Source organism: Rutidosis leptorrhynchoides, chromosome 7 (genome assembly GCF_046630445.1).
Source record: "Rutidosis leptorrhynchoides isolate AG116_Rl617_1_P2 chromosome 7, CSIRO_AGI_Rlap_v1, whole genome shotgun sequence".
Classification (NCBI taxonomy): domain Eukaryota; kingdom Viridiplantae; phylum Streptophyta; class Magnoliopsida; order Asterales; family Asteraceae; genus Rutidosis; species Rutidosis leptorrhynchoides.
This window is the reverse complement of record NC_092339.1, coordinates 159,398,720-159,419,788: the sequence shown is the minus strand read 5'-3', so window position 1 is coordinate 159,419,788 and position 21,069 is coordinate 159,398,720. Positions and strand designations below refer to the sequence as shown.

Genomic DNA, 21,069 nt, shown 5'->3' with positions numbered 1-21,069 from the left:
GGACCATTCCTTCGGATTTGATACTACGGTTTTCTCTAGAATACGTTTTAAAGCTCGGTTGGTATTTTCAACTTGTCCACTTGTTTGTGGATGATATGCAGTGGAGATTTTATGAGTTACTCCATATCTTTTGAGAACTTTCTCAAGTTGATTATTACAGAAATGAGTTCCCCGATCACTTATTAAAGCTTTCGGTGCTCCAAACCTTGCAAAAAGACGTTTTAAAAAATTGACTACAACTCGTGCATCGTTAGTTGGGAGAGCTTGTGCTTCCGCACATTTAGATACATAATCAATGGCAACGAGAATGTAGAGATTATTATGAGATTTTGGAAATGGACCCATAAAGTCAATACCCCAAATGTCAAATACTTCACATACTTGAATGACATTTTGTGGCATTTCATCACGTTGACTTATTTTTCCGGCCCTTTGACAAGCATCACAGGATTTGCAAAGAAGGTGCGCGTCTTTGTAAATTGTAGGCCAATAGAATCCAGCATCATAAACTTTTCTTGCTGTAAGTTGAGGCCCATAATGCCCTCCTGTTGGTCCTGTGTGACAATGGTTTAAGATTTGATTGACTTCATCTCCGAATACACATCGGCGTATTATTCCATCGGGACAACTTTTAAACAAATGTGGATCTTCCCAGAAATAGTGTTTTATATCACTAAAGAATTTATTCCGTTTTTGGTATGACAATCCTTTTTCAAGGAATCCACATACTAAGTAGTTTGCATAGTCTGCAAACCATGGAATTTCATTATAATCTATCTTCAATAGATATTCATCAGGAAAGTGGTCTTGTATGGCCGATTCATTTAGAACTTCTAATTCAGGATTTTCAAGACGAGAAAGATTATCAGCGGCGAGATTTTCTGCTCCCTTTTTATCTCGGATTTCAATATCGAACTCTTGTAAGAGTAAGATCCAACGGATTAATCTTGGTTTAGCATCTTGTTTCGAAAATAGGTATCTAAGAGCAGAATGGTCGGTATAGACCACCGTTTTTGCTAGAACGAGATATGATCGAAATTTGTCAAAAGCAAAGACAATAGCAAGGAGTTCTTTTTCAGTAGTTGTATAATTTGTTTGTGCTCCTTGTAACGTCTTACTAGCGTAATATATAGGTTGAAATCGTTTTTCAATCATTTGTCCTAAAACGGCTCCCATTGCAAAATCACTTGCATCGCACATTAGTTCGAATGGTAGATTCCAATTTGATGTTATCATGATCGGCGCATTAGTGAGTTTCTCTTTAAGAATATTAAAAGATTTGATACATTCATCTAAAAAGATGAATGGAGCATCCTTTTCTAGGAGTTTATTCATAGGAGTGGTAATTTTAGAAAAATCTTTTATGAAACGTCGGTAAAAACCGGCATGCCCTAGAAAACTCCTAACTCCTCTAACATTGGTGGGATGTGGAAGTTTAGCAATTACATCTACTTTAGCTCTATCCACTTCAATTCCTTCCTTTGAAATTTTATGTCCAAGAACGATGCCTTCTTTAACCATGAAATGGCATTTGGCCCAATTAAGTACTAGATTTGATTGTTCGCATCTAATAAGCATTCATTTTAGATTAACTAGACATGATTCAGATGTATCACCGAAGACTGAAAAGTCATCCATGAAAACTTCCATGCATTCTTCTATCATGTCGTGAAAAATCGCCATCATGCACCTTTGAAAGGTTGCAGGGGCGTTGCAAAGTCCAAATGGCATGCGTTTGTAAGAAAAAGTACCATAAGGGCACGTGAACGTGGTTTTCTCTTGATCTTCGAGTGCTATTGGAATTTGAAAATATCCGAAAAAACCATCAAGAAAACAATAGTAACTGTTTCCGGCTAACCTTTCCAACATTTGATCAATAAAAGGTAAGGGAAAGTGATCTTTTCTGGTGGCGTCATTTAATTTTCTATAATCAATACATACACGTCATCCTGTTACAGTCCTAGTAGGAATAAGCTCATTTTTCTCATTTGTGATGACAGTCATGCCACCCTTCTTAGGTACGCATTGAACTGATCTTACCCACGGACTATCAGAAATTGGATAAATTAAACCTGCATCAAGCAGTTTAATAATTTCTTTCTTAACTACATCTTGCATATTAGGATTTAGTCTTTGTTGGCGTTGCACATACGTTTTATGATCTTCTTCCATAAGGAGTTGTGGTTTATGAGCTTTCAACACAGAAATGAGTTGTGATTTCTCATTTTCCGTAAGAGAAGATGATATCATTACAGGTAATTCAGATTCACCATGTAAATAAGCGTATTCCAAATGGTTTGGAAGTGGCTTTAACTCTAATGTCGGTGGTTCTTCTATCGATGATTTGTATCGATATCTGTCTTCTTCTTTTAGCATTTGAATTTCTTCTGTTGTTGGTTCATATCCATTAGCTATTAGTGTAGCTAACATTTCAGTTTCATCAATTGGTTCAGTTCCTTCTCCAAAAGAACATTCTCTTGTTCCTTGTAATTCTGGAAATTCTTCTAACAATTCTTCATGTGAATCTATAGTTTGAATATAATAACATGTATCATCTGCAGATTGCGGTTGTTGCATTGCTCTATCAACTGAAAAAGGTAACACTCTCGTCCTCTATACTTAGGGTCAGTTTCTTACCAAACACGTCTATCATTGCTTTAGCCGTGTTTAAGAATGGTCTTCCTAATATGAGAGGAACTTGAGAATCTTCTTCCATGTCCAGAATAACAAAATCTACTGAAAATACTAAAGTACCAACTTTAACTAGCATGTTCTCCATTATCCCTCTAGGATATTTTATTGACCTATCGGCTAGTTGTATACTTATTCTTGTTGGTTTCAATTTTCCAAGGTCTAGTTTAGCGTATAGTGAATACGGCATTAAATTTATACTAGCACCTAAGTCTGCCAATACTTCTATTGAACTAAGACTACCCAGAAAATATGGAATTGTGAAACTTCCTGGATCAGATAGTTTTTCTGGTATCTTATTCAACAGCAGTGCAGAACAATTAGCATTTATAGTAACGGCCGAGAGTTCTTCCATTTTCTTTCTATTTGTGATTAGATCTTTCAGAAATTTAGCATATCTAGGCATTCCTGAAATTACATCAATGAAAGGAAGATTTACATTTATCTGTTTAAACATATCCAAGAATTTGGATTGCTCGGCTTCAAGTTTCTCTTTTTTCATTTTACTCGAGTAAGGAAGTGGTGGTTGGTATGGTTTAACATAAGGTTTAGCTTTAACTGTGTTATTTCCATTAACCTTTTCAACTACCGGTTCTTTTTCCTTATTTTGATCAGGTTGTAGTTCTTGTGGAGTGGGAATAACTTCATCAGGAATTTCAGGTATTTCAGGTGGTTTAAGTGTAATACCACTTCTTGTGGTAATGGCTTTAGCTGTTTCATTCCGGGGGTTAGCATTTGTATCACTAGGTAGACTTCCAGGTTTTCTTTCACCTATTAACCTTGCTAGGTTACTTACTTCTTGTTCCAGATTTTGAATAGAAGCTTGTTGATTTCTAAATGCTTGAGCATTTTGTCCATTAGTTTGTTTCTGATATGTGAAAAACTGCGTTTGAGTTTCAACTAGCTTCGTCATCATATCTTCTAAATTCGGCTTTTTATCATCGGTTTGTGGTGGTTTGTTTTGAAAATTAGGTCTTTGCTGATTGTAAGTATTGTTGGATACTTGTTGATTGCTAGGACCTTGTTGATTGTTGTATGAAACATTGTCGGTTATAATTCTGGTTTTGATTGTAGATCGGTCTTGGCGGTTGATAATTATTCTGATAATTATTTCCAGGCCTTTGGTTTATATATGAAATATTCTCTCTTTGTTCCATTGTTAGCTCAATACTGAGACAATCTTTTGTCAAATGTGGTCCTCCACACTGCTCACAACTAATTCGTATTGAGTAAATATCTTTAGTCATCTTTTCCATTCGTCTCTCGACAGCATCTATCTTTGCGGAAATGGAATCTAAGTCATGGCTAGAATCGGCTCTAGCTGCTTTAGATGATCTAACGATATCTTTTTCTTGGTGCCACTCATGTGAGTGGGAAGCAGTGTTATCAATAATTTTGTAAGCATCAGTTTCGGTTTTCTTCATAATAGAACCACCAGCTGCTATATCGATGTCTTTCCTTGTAGTGATGTCGCATCCTTGGTAGAATATTTGTACTATTTGACAGGTGTCTAAACCATGTTGCGGACATCCTCTCAATAACTTTCCAAATCTGGTCCACGCCTCATATAGAGTTTCATTTGGTTTCTAGGTGAACGTAACAATTTCTCCTTGAAGTCTTACGGCTTTAGATGCCGGAAAGAATTGTTTAAGAAATTTTTCAACTAAAACATCCCATGTGTCAATCGCCCCTTCAGGTAACGATTCCAACCAATCTTTGGCTTATCCCTTTAAAGTCCAGGGAAATAACATGAGATATATATGTTCATCCTCAACTTCTCGGATTTTAAATAGTGTGCAGATCCTATTAAAGTACGAAGATGTTCATTTGGATTTTCCTTCGGCGCACCACTAAATTGGCATTGATTAGTCACCATATGTAGAATTTGTCCTTTGATTTCATAATCTGGCGCATTAATGTCAAGATGAGTAATTGCGTGACCTTAGCCAGTGCGTTTAGCTCTCATTCGGTCTTCCATACTTAAAGGTTCCAGATTCTCCATAATTGAATTTGTTGAACCTGAATCACTAGAGGATTCTGATTTAATGATTCGTTCCTCAATAATCTCTGTTTGAATGATTGGTGGTTCCGGAGGAAAAATTAATGGTTCAGGATCTATGAATTGTCCCTGAATATTCTCCGGATTCTCAAGTGTGAGGTCGGGTTCAAAAAATGGATTATCGAAAATTTGAATTGGAGTACTTGGTCGACTGGATGATGATTCTAAAGAAAAATCAACGGTGGTAATATTAGCTAGATGTCTTGATCGAGTTACAGGTGGTGAATGTACAAAAGGTGGTGAACGTCTTGCTCGGTGCATTCACTGAATATCCTATTAGTTTTTAAAAGGAAAGAAAAATTATATAAGTTATCCAATTAATAGACTTTTCTGATTTTGCCCACGTTTCGAATAGCCAAAAGATGCAGCAGAGGGGCAGGATTCGTTTGGTCTCAATATAATTGAGTACCGTTTGGCTCCAATAACCCGGTCCACGTACAAATCCAACTATTACTACGAACCAGAAAATTTTGATGTCTATCAATTTAATCACTTAAAACAAATTTTCGTAATTTAAAGAAATTTTAGATAAGAAGTAGAATAAAAATATTTGTCCTAAAACTAGAATGGTGAGAAATAAGAAAGAAAAAGGGCGCGTCGAAAAAGGTCGAAAAAGAAAAGGGTTGAAAAATAAAAGGCGTCGAAAAAATAAGAAAGAGAAAAAAAAAATTGACTTATGAAACTTTAAAACACTCGACTAACCCAACCTTATTACTATTACTAACTTAAAATTAAAATTGCAAATTGAGATTACTAATTGGAGTGATAATTGATACATAGGTAAAAGGCGTCGAAAAATAAAAATAAGAAAGTAGCGCGTTGAAACTTAAAAAGGAACTAAAAACTAAAAATTAAAAGTTGCGTCTAAAAATATTAAAGCTTACAAGTAAAACTATATCCCAAATGGCAATAACTTAAAAAGGTACTAAAACTTAAAAAGGCGTCGCAAAATTCTAAAGCACCTAAATCTTAGTCTAAAGAAAAAGCACTTAAGGGATTTTACGGCAAAGCCTAAAAATCTAGACGTAAAAATAACTATGGCGAAAACTATGGCTTAAAACTAAATATGGGCGAAAAATACAAAAGATTATGCTAAAACGAATAAAAAGGACAAAATAAAAAAATATACTAAAAGTTGTAAAAAGTACAATTTTTATAAAAATATTATTTTTATATTATTTATTTTTTAAAACTATTAATTTTACAATTTAATTAAACTAATTAAAACTAAATAAAACAAAATAATAAAATTAAAACTAAATATTTTAATAATAATACCCTAATTAGGGTTTAAAATTAATAATAATAATAATTATCCCGTAATTAATGCGAAATTAGGGCTGACTGTGGCCCGTGTCAGACGGCTCCGCGAGTTGCGGTGATCCTAGTCCAAAACCTCCGCGGGTCGCGGGGTTTGAAAATTCAAATGAGACAGGTTTCGTTCGACAAGTTCAATTTTTATTATTTTATATATATATATATATATATATATATATATATATATATATATATATATATATTTTGTTTTATATTTTCTGTTTTTAATTTAATTAATATATTTATATAAATTTAATAAAACTTATATTATATATATATATATATATATATATATATATATATATATATATATATATATATATATATATATATATATATATTTTGTTTTATATTTTCTATTTTTAATTTAATTAATATATTTATATAAATTTAATAAAACTTATATTTTAAAAACTAAAATAAAAATAAAGATACTTTATAATTTTATAAAAATCTTAAAAATAGATTTATATATATATATATATATATTTTTTTCGGTTTCTTTTTTTTATATATTTTAAATAAACACAAAATATTTAAATAAAACTTATATTTTTATAAAATAAAAATAAAGAAACTTTATAAAACTTAAATATTTAACAAACTCTTAAAAATATTTATATTTTTATTTTTATTTTTATATTTTCGAATATTTAAAACGTATTTTTACAAAAACGTATTTTTTTAAAAGTAAACTAAAAATAAAAATCTCTTTTTTTATATATATATATAGCGTTGCGCTTCCGGCTTTTAAGCTAGATTTTCCCCGGCAGCGGCGCCAAAAATACTTGATAGTTATGCGAGGTGTATATAAAATAGCTTATATTTTTACTAGGAAAAACTATTAAATACGATACAATTTTACACAAGATATTTATTTATTTATAGAATTGATATACTTAAACCTTGCTACAACACTTATAGGCAGTGTACCTAATCGTACAGTAGTGTAGTTTTTAGTAAGTCCGGTTCGTTCCACAGGGAAAAATCTTTAAACAAAGCTTAACGCTATATTAGTTTTATTTTATAAAAATACAAATATATATATAAGTAATATTATTATTATAAAGGGGGGTTTTTACCGTTTAATGACCGGTTTGTCGATTTTAAAAACTTTAGTCGCAGTTAAAACCTAATGTAAAATATTAAATAAATAAAAGACTTAATTTAAAGCGTAAAATAAATAACGATAATGAAATTGCAATAAATAAAAGTGCGATAAAATAAACTTGCGATAATTAAAAGATGCGATAATTAAAAGTGCAATTAAATACAATAACAATAAATAAAAGTGCGATAATTAGAAGTGCAATTAAATATAAAATAAAGGAAATTAAATATGAAATAAAAGAATTATGCTTATTTAAACTTCCGTAATCATGATGTTTGGCGTGTTGATTTTAGTTTATTCCTATGGGTTAATTGTTTTTGTCCTGAATTATTTAATATGTCCATACGGATTTGTCCATAATAGTCCATCAGTCATAAATATAAAGAGCGAAATCCTTCGTCAAATTATTCTTATTCCCGAAGTCAAATATTCCAACTAATTAGGGATTCGAATTGTAACAAGGTTTTAATACTTTATTTAATGAATACACCAGGTTATCGACTGCGTGTAAACCAAGGTTTTACTACTTTGTTAACAATTATACCAATTACCCTTGAATGTAATTCACCCCTGTTTCAACAAGTCTATTAACTATTAATCCAGTTCCGTGTCCGGTAAAATGAATAATAATTGGTATTTATAGATATCCCGCCCACCGTACCCAGTCAAGCGTATGTGGTTATATATAAATACATCAAATTATAAGTTTGTATATGAAATTAACAAGATATTGTTTAGTTAATATAAAACCCATTAATAGCCCATAGTCTAATTTCCACAAGTGTCGTTCTTTTATCCAAACCTCAATTATGGTACAAAGCCCAATTACCCAATTTTTATAATTTTAGCCCAACATCATGATTACTTCGGTATTAAATAAGCATAATAATAACTTAGCTACGAGACATTAATGAAAATAATATAAACATAACTTACAATGATTAAAAATAGCGTAGCGTTACACGGACAAAATTTCGACTTACACCCTTACAACATTCGCTAACATACCCTTATTATTAGGATTTAAATTAAAATTATAATTAAAATATAAATTATATATATATATATTTACGTTTACATATAGAGAAAGAGAGATTTTTAGGATCTTTAAAACGTCGAATTGCGCTGGCTTTTATAGGAATTTTCGTCCAGGGAAGCTCCGCGACTCGCGGTATTTTTCTTCTTCAAACTCCGCAACTCGCGGAGTTTGTTTTTACAGCTCACACAGCCTTGGCTCCTAGCTTGCCGACGGTTTATAATATATTATATAATATATAAATAATTATAAGAATTATTTAAATATTATATTATATTTATGTGCATAGTTGACTTGTAATTTTTAGTCCGTTGCGTCGAGCGTTGAGAGTTGACTCTGGTCCTGGTTCCGGATTTTCGAACGTCCTTGCGTACAATTTAATATCTTGTACTTTGCGTTTTGAATCTTGTACTCTTGTAATTTCGAGACGTTTCTTATCAATAATTGGAACCTCTTTGATTGTATTTTGTACTTTTGAGCTTTTTGGTCGTTTGCTTCTTCAATTCGTCGAATCTGTCTTTTGTCTTCACCTTTTATTATTTAAATGAATATCACTTGTAAATAGGACAATTGCAACTAAAAGCTTGTCTTTCTTGAGGAATAATGCTATGAAATATATGTTCGTTTTTAGCATTATCAATATCATAATATGATACATATGTATTTAGTAAGGCATTGCTATAACGATAATCGTTATATATATCGTTTCGAGTTTCATAATTCAATAGTCTCATTTTATGTATATAACTCATTGTTAATATACCTAGTGAGATACTTACTTTTCATAATATCATGTTAGTTATATACATATCCATATATATATCATCATATAGTTTTTACAAGTTTTAACGTTCGTGAATCGTCTGTCAACTTGGGTGGTTAATTGTCTACATGAAACCTATTTCAATTAATCAAGTCTTAACAAGTTTGATTGCTTAACATGTTGAAAACACTTAATCATGTAAATATCAATTTCATTTAATATATATAAACATGGAAAGTTCGGGTCACTACAGACTTAACCCGCTAAAAACCTGAATGTACACTCAGGCGTGACCCACTCGAAACCTCATATGACCTGATGTGTTGTTTGAACCTTTCTTTCCTCCAACCTCTCCCAATCCCACGGTCTCTCCAAAACCAATTTCGCCCGAATCCATAACCTTTGGCACATCTACCTCAGTAGTCGTAGGCGAATCACCATCCGTTGAAAAAGACTCATATGAGTTTCTTCTCCTGGATGAACTTGGCAACTGCATGTGTCTAGGGGGAGCAATGCATGTGCCTAGGGGGAGCAATGAGACCTGCAATGAAATGACGGTTATCAAAATCTGAAACATCAAAAATTTTTTAGGGGAGAAGGGGGAATGTTGGTTCCCATACAGATCATGATGGTTCCCATAATAGATCTTTATGGGACCCGCACTTCAAAGAAGGTTTTCACCCAAACCTTAAATGGCGTATGCACACATTTCAGTGTATGCCCCGCGTCTCAAATGTCTCCCTTTCTTTCTCCTAAAACATTTCAATGGAGAACGTCAATTTTTTTTTATTTTTTTAATCAATTGATCAACACTTCATTTATTATCATGTGGATTTGAATGGTGCAAGCACTTGACAAAAGGAGCATTGGGGTCTTATATATAGCCACATATATAAGACCCACATTACATGGCTAGGAAATATAATCTGGCTCATTTTAGGATGTCAACAATCTCCCCCCATGAGATAGATTATGTTTCAAACATTGCTCCCTGTCAAGTTTACATACAAAAATTACATACAAGGAATCACTAGAGCTAACTAACTAATTCCTATACAAATTAAGTATGTGCCATCGAATCTTAAATCCCAGATCTGATCTTCATCTAGATTCTTCAACGGTCTTATCAGAGTGGTGCATAGCGGAATGTATTATTAAATCACCAACTTCATCACCGTCGATCACTATAGAGTAACCTCCCCCTTGACTTAGTTGTGATACGTCTTGAAGCTTTCATCAACGTCTACCTTTGTCGATCGCTAGACAACAATCTCCTCTCTAGATATTAGTTGTGAATAGCTTGTGGAATTTGCTTGATTTGAGATGAAATGTCGAAACTATAGAAGCTCCCCCTGAAAGTACATGGAATATTTCTTTCAAAGTCTCGATCAATTGCTATTAGATTTTATCAACTTCAACCTTTGTCGATTGCTAGACAACAATCTCCTCCCTAGATATCCGTTGAATGCTATTGGTTTATATAGCATGATTCGAATCACTCCCCATATGATGTAGGACCCTCTTTGAATCTCTAGCTCCCCCCAATCAAACAGTTCTTTCTTTAAACTCGAGTCTTGCAACATACATATACAAGAGTCATAGTCGAAGCATCACTTCATGTGTAAAGAACACTTCGAATTCTTGGAAGCACCTCTTTGGCGTCGATTACGAGCAAAACCCTCTGAAAATTACAACGACACCCTCTTGGAAGATGTTTCATCATTACAGATGTTTTGGCATCGTTTGCGAGCATAACCCTCTGAAAATTACATACGAAACCCTCTTGGAAGATGTTTCATCATTACAGATGTTTTGGCGTCTAAAAGAGTGCTTTGACTTTGAAGACCGAGTCCAATACTGAGTGTATTGAAGTCATTATTTGAAGTGCGAGTCCTATACTGAGTGTATAGATCTCTATGTTTTGGCGTCGAAAACGTCAAAATGTTTATTAGGGGGGAAGGAGGGAATGATGGTTCCCATAGAGATCATGATGGTTCCCATAATAGATCTCTATGGGACCCGCAAACCAAAGAAGATTTATCCAAAACCTCATATGGTGTATGCACATATATCCGTGTATGCCTTGCGCCTCAATTGTCTTCCACTTTTTCTCATCAAAACATTTCAGTGGAAATGTCAAAAAAAATTTAGGGGGAGAAGGAGGGAATGATGGTTCCCATATAGATCATGATGGTTCCCATAATAGATCTGTATGGCAACCGTACTTCAAAGAAGGTTCTATTCAAAACCTTAAATGGATATGCAAAGAAGGTTTTCACCAAAACCCTATATGGCCCGCGTCTCAACGGCCTTACATCCTTTCTCATCAAAACCTATATTTTATGTGTAGCAAATTGGCAAAATATGTTTTAATTCCAAATAAATCATATTTTGAGGGGGAGAAAAAGACCAAGAAAATAAAGGTTTTATCAAAACATGACACGTCATATATTGAGGGGGAGGGTAAAAGGATTAAAACCAACATGAGTTCCATCCATAATGGCTTCTACATACTTTTGTGTAGAACCCGCATTTCAATGTGGTGTTAAACATCAAAACGGCTTTTGCACAAATAACAGTGTAAACCCCATATTTTCACACGTAACTCTCCCAAGAAACCAAAGCTAAAACGTGCAACTATCAAGGGAGAGTTTAAAGGTTTAAATGTCAGTAATGACAGAGGATGTGTCCTGGTGACTGCCTCAGGAGGATGTGTCAAGATGACTGCCTCAAACAAAATAGTCATCAATTGACGGAGGATGTGTCCTAGTGATTGCCTCGGGAGGATGTGTCTAGATGACTGCCTCAAATGTGGAATGACCCAACAACTTGATGCAAATTAAGTGTTTGGAGTCTCGAACTGCCGAAGGGGTTTCAAAAAAAAATGAACAGGAACCTGCGTATCTGCCGAAAATTCTCTATCAACACCTTATTTAGAAGGTGGGACCTCAAACAAGGTCCAGAGGTCAGACTTATCTTGATGAGGGAGATCTGTCTAGTTTAACGGAGAGACAATATGACAATGCTTAGGCTTACCTTTGTAGATTTATCAGACCTCCGGAAGGATGATCAACTTAACGATCAGTCAGCCTTTAAGCCTGATAACACACACTCCTTAGAGAGTGCGACAACTGAAAGAGATGTGTCACCTCATGACATATCAATGACTTCAGGACGCGATGTAACATCTTCCTACATTACATTGATTTCTACCGACACCAATGCGGTGTTAGGTACAGTTGGAAGACTTGGTATAACCAAGAGCGGCATAGTCGCACAAAAGTCCCATGATACTTGAATCATGGAGGTAGATAGCTTGCTAACGCCGACTGGAACTTCGGTGACCTGTCATCCTCAACATCCACCGAGATTAAACTTGGACCTACCAATACCGGTGAGGTCCCCAAATCCGGAAATAGTTTTGGTTTTAGATAACTTGTCTAGTGCAACAACTAGCATGCCTGATTTAAACCTGTCTAGTATAACAACTAGCTTAATTTTTACAAAACCAAAAACGGTTTATGAAGATCCTGTTTTCCCTGAGGATCAAACTTTTACCTTAACCTATTTGTCTCTTCTAGCAGGTACACGTTCCCTCTCTAACGATAATCATACATGCTCTCACTGCTATTTTGCGATGAACACGGGATGCCATATTCATGCAACATGTGCTAAACACGGTACACCATATTCATCATGTGGAGAGAATGAAACACGAGTCAAAAACAAACCAATCACGATCATGAAAAAGACCACTCAACATTTGAGGGGGAGCAAAAGAGGTTTACACAAGATCATATCGAAAGTCAAAGATCAAGACCTCATCGCCCGCCCGCACTAATGAAGAAGACAGAACAAATCAACCATAACACTCCCAGATCAGTTCATCCTATGTGCAAGTTCGTGTTCAAAGCTGACAGCATCAAAAGCGTCATAGCTTCAAACCGAAATGAATGCCCAGAAGAAGGCTGCCCAAGAAACTGTAAGAGAATGATCAAGGGAGGGTTACATCTGCTGAAAACCCCACGCAAAGGTCTAATGGTTGACAATCAAGGGAAAGACTGTTAACAAAGGGAAACTTGTTGACAATCAACACTGTTTTGAAAACCCCATGCCAAGGGGGAGATTGTTGACAATGAATATTGTCTATTATATGTGGCATGTGGTTTTAGTTAAGTATTGATGTAATAGTAACTATGTAATAGTAACTATGTAATAGTTAGTTAATTAGTTAGTTTAACCATGGTAATTGTATTTTACCATCGTTGTAACTAAAGGAGGTTGCTAGTATATAAAGCAACCTTCCACCCATTTCACTCTTTAGTTGAGTTATAACATATTTCACCTCTTTGCAAGTATCTCTCTCAACCTTATCATCATAATACTTGTTCTTAACATCTAAACCCACTAACACTAACAAAACCGGTCGATCTTAGCTAGATTTGGGACTAACATAATTCCTATATATCGTATCATTAATTTAATAATAAGGTTATGATTTTCTGACTGTGCTTCCTGTTTTGGACTTATTCTTACATATTATAGTAGTAAGACTATACCATTCAAAAGAAAATACTCTGTAACTCTTCTATAGGCGGTCATTAAAAGGACCATTGATAATATATTTAGTATAAGCGGGCTCTAAAGGGTTCGAAATGTGAAGGTTCATGGGAATGGCTTCGGGAACCAAATGGCAGATCACTGGACGAGCTGAATAATCTCAATGCGCTACTTGATTCGGCTGTTTTATGTCCGGAAAAAAACGACTCGTGGCGATTGATATTAAGCTCCAATGGTACTTTCTCAACAAGCACTCTATCGAATTTACTTTGTGATATGATGTTCACTTTTCAAACTCCACTGAAACTTTAAGGAACAATTTTCTCCCAAAAAAAGTAGAGGTGTTTGTTTGGCGTGCTCGGAAAAAGAAAATTCCCGTCCTAACCGAACTTGATAAAGGGGTGTTGATCTACACTCTGTTCGTTGTCCAATTTGTGATGGCGATGTGGAGTCGGTAGATCACTCTCTTTTGTTTTGTCAAAAAGCATACGAGATTTGGTTAAAAGTTTATAATTGATGGGGATTTAATGTTGTGACAAACTTGAGTATTGGAGAAGCTTTTCATGGTACTTCAAGCATTCCAATGACATCTTTAGGTGCGAAGATTTGGCAAGGAGTCGAGTGGACGTGTGCGTATTTAATATGGAGGAACTGAAATCAAAAGATTTTTAAAAATAAGTGTTGGACTATACCGGTTGCATTGTGTGAAATCCAAATGACAAGCTTTGATTGGATTGCGAAATGGTGCAAAAACGTTGATATAGATTGACATAATTGGCTAAACAACCCGCAAGCTTTTGTACTATAATCGTAATTTGTTTAGATAGGATACTATTTTAGTATCCTAGCTCGTGTTATGTTAGTCGAGATGTATGTAACTAGTCGAGATACTCTGTGCAAGTTGGGTTGCTGCTAAATACCTGGCTGCTCCCTCTTGTTTTTTTTTTACTCAAATAAATTGATGCTTTTCTTAAAAAAAAAAAAAAAAAAAAAAAAAAAAAAAAAAAGCGGGCTCTAAGATCACATTCTTGAGATATCTCTATTCATCTACACCTTTAACCAGAGTCATCTCGCTAATATAAATGTTAATTTCGCTAATTTCGGAGGTCCTGTTCGAAACTTAAAAAAGGCCCCTATAAATGTTAATTTTTTCAATACGTATAATATATAATACTATGATAGCATAATCAATATAATTAAAAAGTTTCAAAACAACCGTTGCAAAGTGTTATTCTCAAATAGTTGTCAACTCGTTATAGTTATACTACTGTTTATATAAAATCATAATCCTAACATTTTTTGTAACGAAATAATTGGTAACTCTTTATAGTCAATACTCCCATTATATTATTTTTAATACCTATAAACGTCAATCTATTAAGTCTTTCTTGTTAGATGATAGACCGCAAGTAAGCTATTCTGTTACGATGTACGAATAAATGCATTATTACATAGGTTTTTCAAAATTTTGGGCCCCTTAATAATTTGGGGCCCTGTGCGATTGCACACTTCACACATGCACCGAAGACACACCTGCCTTTAACCTAGATAAAGCTCGTCTTTAATAGTGTTAATCAACTTGTTTGATTAGGATAAAACTAAATTAAATTTTTAAGAATCCAAAAAATGCCACGTCCGACATGACCCATCTATTTGTCATCTATCCGCTTCCATTCTTATTTAATTAATATTTTAATTAAATTAAATTTAAGAGGTATAAATGCATGAAGTGAATCAGTGGGTTTATTGGTCACCATAATTTAACATCAAGCCCCACATAAACTCCGTGCTACCTGCACTTAATTAATTATCATCTCTAAATTTTCACCTTTATTACACACAACCACCAGATTCAATCATTACATTATTATTACAATCACGCTGAATTACTCTACTCAATTTATAATATGAAGTTTTTCTTTCAGGAGTTCGGTTCATGTTTCGGCGGCACCGTCATAACGCCGCCAACAGAAACCGTCTCCGTTACTGACGTGTCAACTACTCGCCGGCGTTCAAGTTCCACTAAAAATTGGCAGCCGGAGCTCTCAGCAATTGCGGAAGATGGCGGCGCGTTGAAAGCGTGCCGACAGCGTCATGAATTGGTAAGACCTGATAAGAAACCGTTAAAAAAAGCTAAATCAACTAAAAAAACTCCAGCTTATTCTTACGGCGGTGACTACAGGTAAACTCTTACAGTATATGTTTATATTTATATTTATATTTATATTTATATTTATATTTTGAAATGATAATTTACTTATAGTTGATTTCTTAAAAAATACGAGAATACATTCATTTTATCTTTATTCAAAATCGCACCTTGCCTTTCCGTAAAGCTATTTTTATCTATCTTTAATCTTCTATCTTTAATCTTCTATCTTCAATCTTCAATAAACATTAAAAATAAAATTATAATTTACGAATGGATTTTTTCTTGATTAAACTATAAATTTTTATGCTGATTTTAGTCCTACTAGTTGCAAATTATTATTATTATTATTATTATTATTATTATTATTATTATTATTATTATTATTATTATTATTATTATTATTATTATTATTATTATTATTATTATGTTGATTTTAGTCCTACTAGTTAAAAAAAAAAAAAAAAAAAAAAAGGTGTCTATCATTTTTCATATTAACTTATCAATACTTCTTCAATTCAAATTTTTATAAGTATGGTTGATGGTTGATTTTATTATTTGCGCCAATTATAAAGTATTAAAAATTAAAAATATTAATAGCATATCTTTTTTCTTTTCGCTCCATCTCAAATTAATAATCTATTTGTATAAATAAATAAATAAATAAATAAAATTGATTAAAGTACTTTTATATCTTTACATTTTTTTAAGTAAGACAAATATATAGATAAAGAGTTAAATGTAAAACTGAAAAATAGACAAAAAAATTTTAGAACAACAATTTCGGCATCGAATCCTCTCATTTGCCACACACGCACCCGTTAGGAAGAAACTCCTCGCATACATCGCGTAAAGCGTACTCGGAATGCTTTAAGTTAACTGCTTGGCCGGCACAAAGTGAAAGATACCAGAGGCACAACCTTGGAGAAAATTCTCCCCTCAGGATTTGAACCTGCACCTATTTTTTTAAGGATATATGCCCACAACCAAATGAGGCTTTTTACCAGTCAACCAATAGTTCATAGTTCGGTGGTGAAAAATAGACAAATTATATATGACAATTACCTTTTTATATAATATGTATTTTTAATCGTGAAATATTAGATTGGAGGGAATATGGATTTAGAAAAGTTGACAATTCTTGTCATCTATTGAAAGCTCTTCCACTGGATTATATTATTATTATTTATTATTATTATTATTATTATTATTATTATTATTATTATTATTATTATAGAAAAAGTGAACATAAATCTAATCCGTTTGATCGCTAGTTGCTTGTGACAGGCCAACTAAGTGTTATGTAGAAGCTGTAAGAAATAGTCAAATAACTATATTAATATTTGCATTAAATAAAATATTTCTAAAATATTAACTACAAGTTGTGTGTTTGGGGTCATATAATTAATAATTAATTTCTTTGTTGTGTATTAAATCATTTATATAAACAGTATTTTTTTATTTTTTTTTGAAAGGCAAGAGATTTCATTTATATCAAAGATTAAAATACAAATAAGCATGCGAGAGCATACTTGTATCAAACAAGAATACAGTCATCTAGCTACTAAGAAGACATACTAACAGCTAGAGATACTACCATGAAACGACTAAAATGCAAAACAAAAGAGGTCATCCATGATCTTCGAATAAGTTCGGATTTAAGAGCCATTCGTTCCACTTTAATTTGAATTTTTTCGAGCGACCCGTTATCCATTCGAATGATTTTATTTGGATCTCGTTTAGTGCTAAGGGTCCATTTCCTTTTTTCTTCCGAATGATGTAACCGCAAACCCATTCGATTACTTGCCATATTTTTGATTTCGAGCTTGGTGTTGCAGGTCTTATAAATCCATTGAATCTTTCATCTAATTTCATGTTCATCAGAGTACCCGAATTCCACCATCTATATACTCTTTCCCAAAGATCTTTTGCAAATGTGCACTCAAGTAAAATATGTTCTACCGTTTCAACCCTATCATCGCAAACCGGGCATCTCAAGGAATCGAGATCAATACCTCGTTTGTCTAGTTTAACACGAACGGGTATTTTTCTCATAGAGCTCGCCATATGAATATGCCAATTTTTTGAGGTAACAAATTATTCTTCATCGTTTCAACTACAGTAGTCGAACATGGCAATAATTTTTCATCGATAAGACCAGTGAGATATGAAACCGAGAACATACCATTTCCTTGTAGGTTACAAGTCCACGTATCACGTTCATTAAACTTGAAGCTAAAGTTGTTTAGTAACGAAATTAGCTCAGTAAGTTCACCTTGGGTTCTTCCTGAAGGAATTCTTGACCATTCCCATTGAGCAGCCCACGAGTTTTCGCCTTGAACAATTCGATCCATAATCAGTGCATCCTTGTTTTTTTCTAAGCGAAAAAGTCTTCCAAACCTTTCCTTTAAAGGATGATTACCTAGCCGCTTATCTTTCCAAAAAAGTGTAGAGTCACCCTTGTTTACAACTTTCACAAAACAATTAGAAAAGCTAACACCCATGTTATCAGTTTCCTGCCCCAACTTTCGAATGTTATTCCATGGAGTTCTTTTGCAAAGGTTTTGGTTAGAAGTTGAGAACCCCAAACCCCCATCCCCCCATATAGACTTTTTATGATTTTTACCCAAAAGGCATTTTCCTCGGTTCGAAATCGCCACCACCATTTCCCAAGAAGGGCAATGTTTTTGGCCTTTAAGGTGCCAATATTTAACCCCCCGCCCTTATACGGAAGTAATACTTTATCCCATTTGACCCATGACATTTTTGAGATGTCACTTGCCCCACCCCAAAAAAAGGTACGACGCATACCTTCTAGCACGTTTAAGACACACGTTGGAGCACGGAATAGGGAAAGGGCATACAAGGGAAGGCTAGAAAGCACCGATTTGACTAGTGTAAGTCGACCACCAAATGACAATGTTTTCGCTCTCCAATCCGCTAACCTAGATTTGAATTTCTCAATTATCGATTCCCATTCACGAGTATTGCACATCTTTTGTCCAATCGGGAGGCCTAGGTATGTAAAAGGGAATGTACCAACTCGACAACCAATATACCGTGCCATTGTTTCAACATGATCTCTATGTACTCCAACACCATTGAGGCAACTTTTAGCCATGTTTACTTTCAAACCGGAAAATATTTCGTAGCATTTTAGAAGTTTAAAGAGATGGCCAACATTCTTTTTATCCCATTCTCCAAAAAAAAAAATGGTGTCATTCGCGTATTGGAGGTGTGAAATCATGACTTTTTCTCTTCCCACTTCTAAGCCTCGAAACAATTGTGTCTCTAATGCCCGTTTTACAAATAGATTAAGTCCTTCAACCGCGATTATGAAAAGATATGGTGATAGAGGGTTTCCTTGTCTTAATCCCTTTTTAAGTGTGAACTCGTTTGTCGGGGATCCATTCACAAGCACCGATATTGAAGGCGAGGCAAGGCATGCTTTGATCCACATAGTCCATTTCCTACCGAAACCCATTCTTTCCATGACTTTAAGTAGGAAGTTCCAATTTATACTATCAAATGCCTTTTCAAAGTCCGCTTTGAAGATCAAACATTTCTTCTTTTAGTGTTTAGCATGTTTAATCACTTCATTAGCTACAAGAATGCTATCAAGAATATACCTCCCCTTTATAAATGCACCCTGTTCTCTTCCGATGATTTTACTAATCACTCTTTGAATGGGATTCGCAAGTATTTTTGAGATGATCTTGTAGTAACTTCCGATGAGACTTATTGGGCGAAAATCATTAAGTTTCATCGGGTTTTCAATTTTTGGGATTAAGGTGAAGAACGAAGCATTGCATCCCTTTGATATGTTACCACATTCCCAAAACCATTGAATAGCTTTCATTAGATCCTCTTTTAGTAGCCAATAGAACTTCCTATAGAAGTTTAGGTTAAAACCATCCTGTCCCGGGGCTTTACCTGGCTCGCACTCCTTTATTGCATTCCACACCTCTGATTCTTGAAAAGGGGCCTCCAACATTCTTACATCTTCTACAACTATTTTTTCGAATGGCAATATATCTAAACTGTCGAAGTCAGGTGACGTACTGGGATTTAATTCGAAACAGTTTCTGAAATGGTCGAACACAACTTTCTTTATTTCATTTGGGTTTTCCACCCATACGCCATTGAGATGCAACCCTCTGATATTTGCAATGTTGTTTTTTCTCCTTATTGTAGAATGGAAAAAGGATGTGTTTTCGTCCCCCTCCGCTATCCATTTCAACCTCGCCTTTTGTCTAAGGATCGCCAATTTTTCTTTTTCCTTTTGTAGCCACTTATGCCTCGCATGTAGCCATGTTTCCCTTTCGCTGTCAGCTAATGGACCTTTATCAGCTTTTTCTTCTAAAGCATCCACCGTTTTCTTCCATTTGTCCAGTTCAACGTCAATCAATCCATATCTATTTTTACTCCACGTTTTAAGCATCTATTTGACATTTTTCTGCATATTTCGAAAGACACAATCAGGTCTTGTGCCCGTGACTTCTTTACTCCATGCCTCACTTACAATATTACCAACTTCTTCATCCTCAAGCCATAAATCGAAGAGTTTAAACGGTTTTGGTCCAAAATCATCGTTTTGATCTCTTAACATGATCGGATAATGATCCAGCGTTTTCCTATCAAGGGTAATAGTGGAGATGTCGCCCCAAGATTGTAGGAAATTTTCCGATAACAAGAAAAAAAATTTCTACTACGGAGTATTAATTATTTTATCATAATAATTCATCTGATTATTCATATATTTCCTCTTCAAATCATGAATTCTTGCATGTCATTATATTATCGTGTAGGATGATTAATTAATAGTTTGAAATTGTAGATTAATAATTCATTATCGTTTTATGGATTAAAATTGCAGGAGCTTCACTCATTCGATGGCTATGCCGGCTTTTTCTCCAACGCCTTTCGTGTTTTGAGTTCGAGGATACGAAGCCTTTTTTCATTCTCGTTTCTTTCTTCGTGTTTATTTATAGTGATGTATATGTGAATAATTTCCCTTTTTAGCATGCTGTTAATTAATTACATAATGTGTGATACTTCGTAATAGTACCAACGAGTTTGGGGCTCGCGCGATGATGCAAATTAACGTATCAATAGTTTAAACATTCATATTTATTTACATAGATCGTTACATAAAATTTATATGGGCTCTTTAAATTAGTAATATGACCATATCACAAAACATGTCACACGGCGTGTTGCGGTATATAGTAGGCGATAAAGAGAAAAAAAAATGCTATATATTAATAAAACAAAATTAGAAAAATAATATATATATATATATATATATATATATATATATATATATATATATATATTGTTGTAATATATTAAATGAATGATCAATATTTCTTTGTCACTACTT

The 21,069-nt window shown here is 34.0% G+C and overlaps 1 protein-coding gene across 1 annotated transcript; it reads left to right on the top strand.

The window, feature by feature from the left end:
* Positions 1-15,272: 15,272 nt before the first annotated feature.
* LOC139857400 (uncharacterized) lies at positions 15,273-20,813 on the top strand. The gene is made up of 2 exons (XM_071846150.1): positions 15,273-15,719; positions 20,563-20,813. The coding sequence occupies exons 1-2, from the start codon at positions 15,445-15,447 to the stop codon at positions 20,618-20,620; spliced, it is 333 nt and encodes a 110-aa protein (XP_071702251.1). The 5' UTR covers positions 15,273-15,444; the 3' UTR covers positions 20,621-20,813.
* The last annotated feature ends 256 nt before the right edge of the window (positions 20,814-21,069 follow it).

Excerpts from the sequence above, each read along its gene's own strand:
- LOC139857400 (XM_071846150.1), top strand. The coding sequence starts at position 15,445 with ATGAAGTTTTTCTTTCAGGAGTTCGGTTCATGTTTCGGCGGCACCGTC. Across the intron at positions 15,720-20,562 it reads TCTTACGGCGGTGACTACAG|GAGCTTCACTCATTCGATGG; the intron begins GTAAACTCTTAC and ends TTAAAATTGCAG.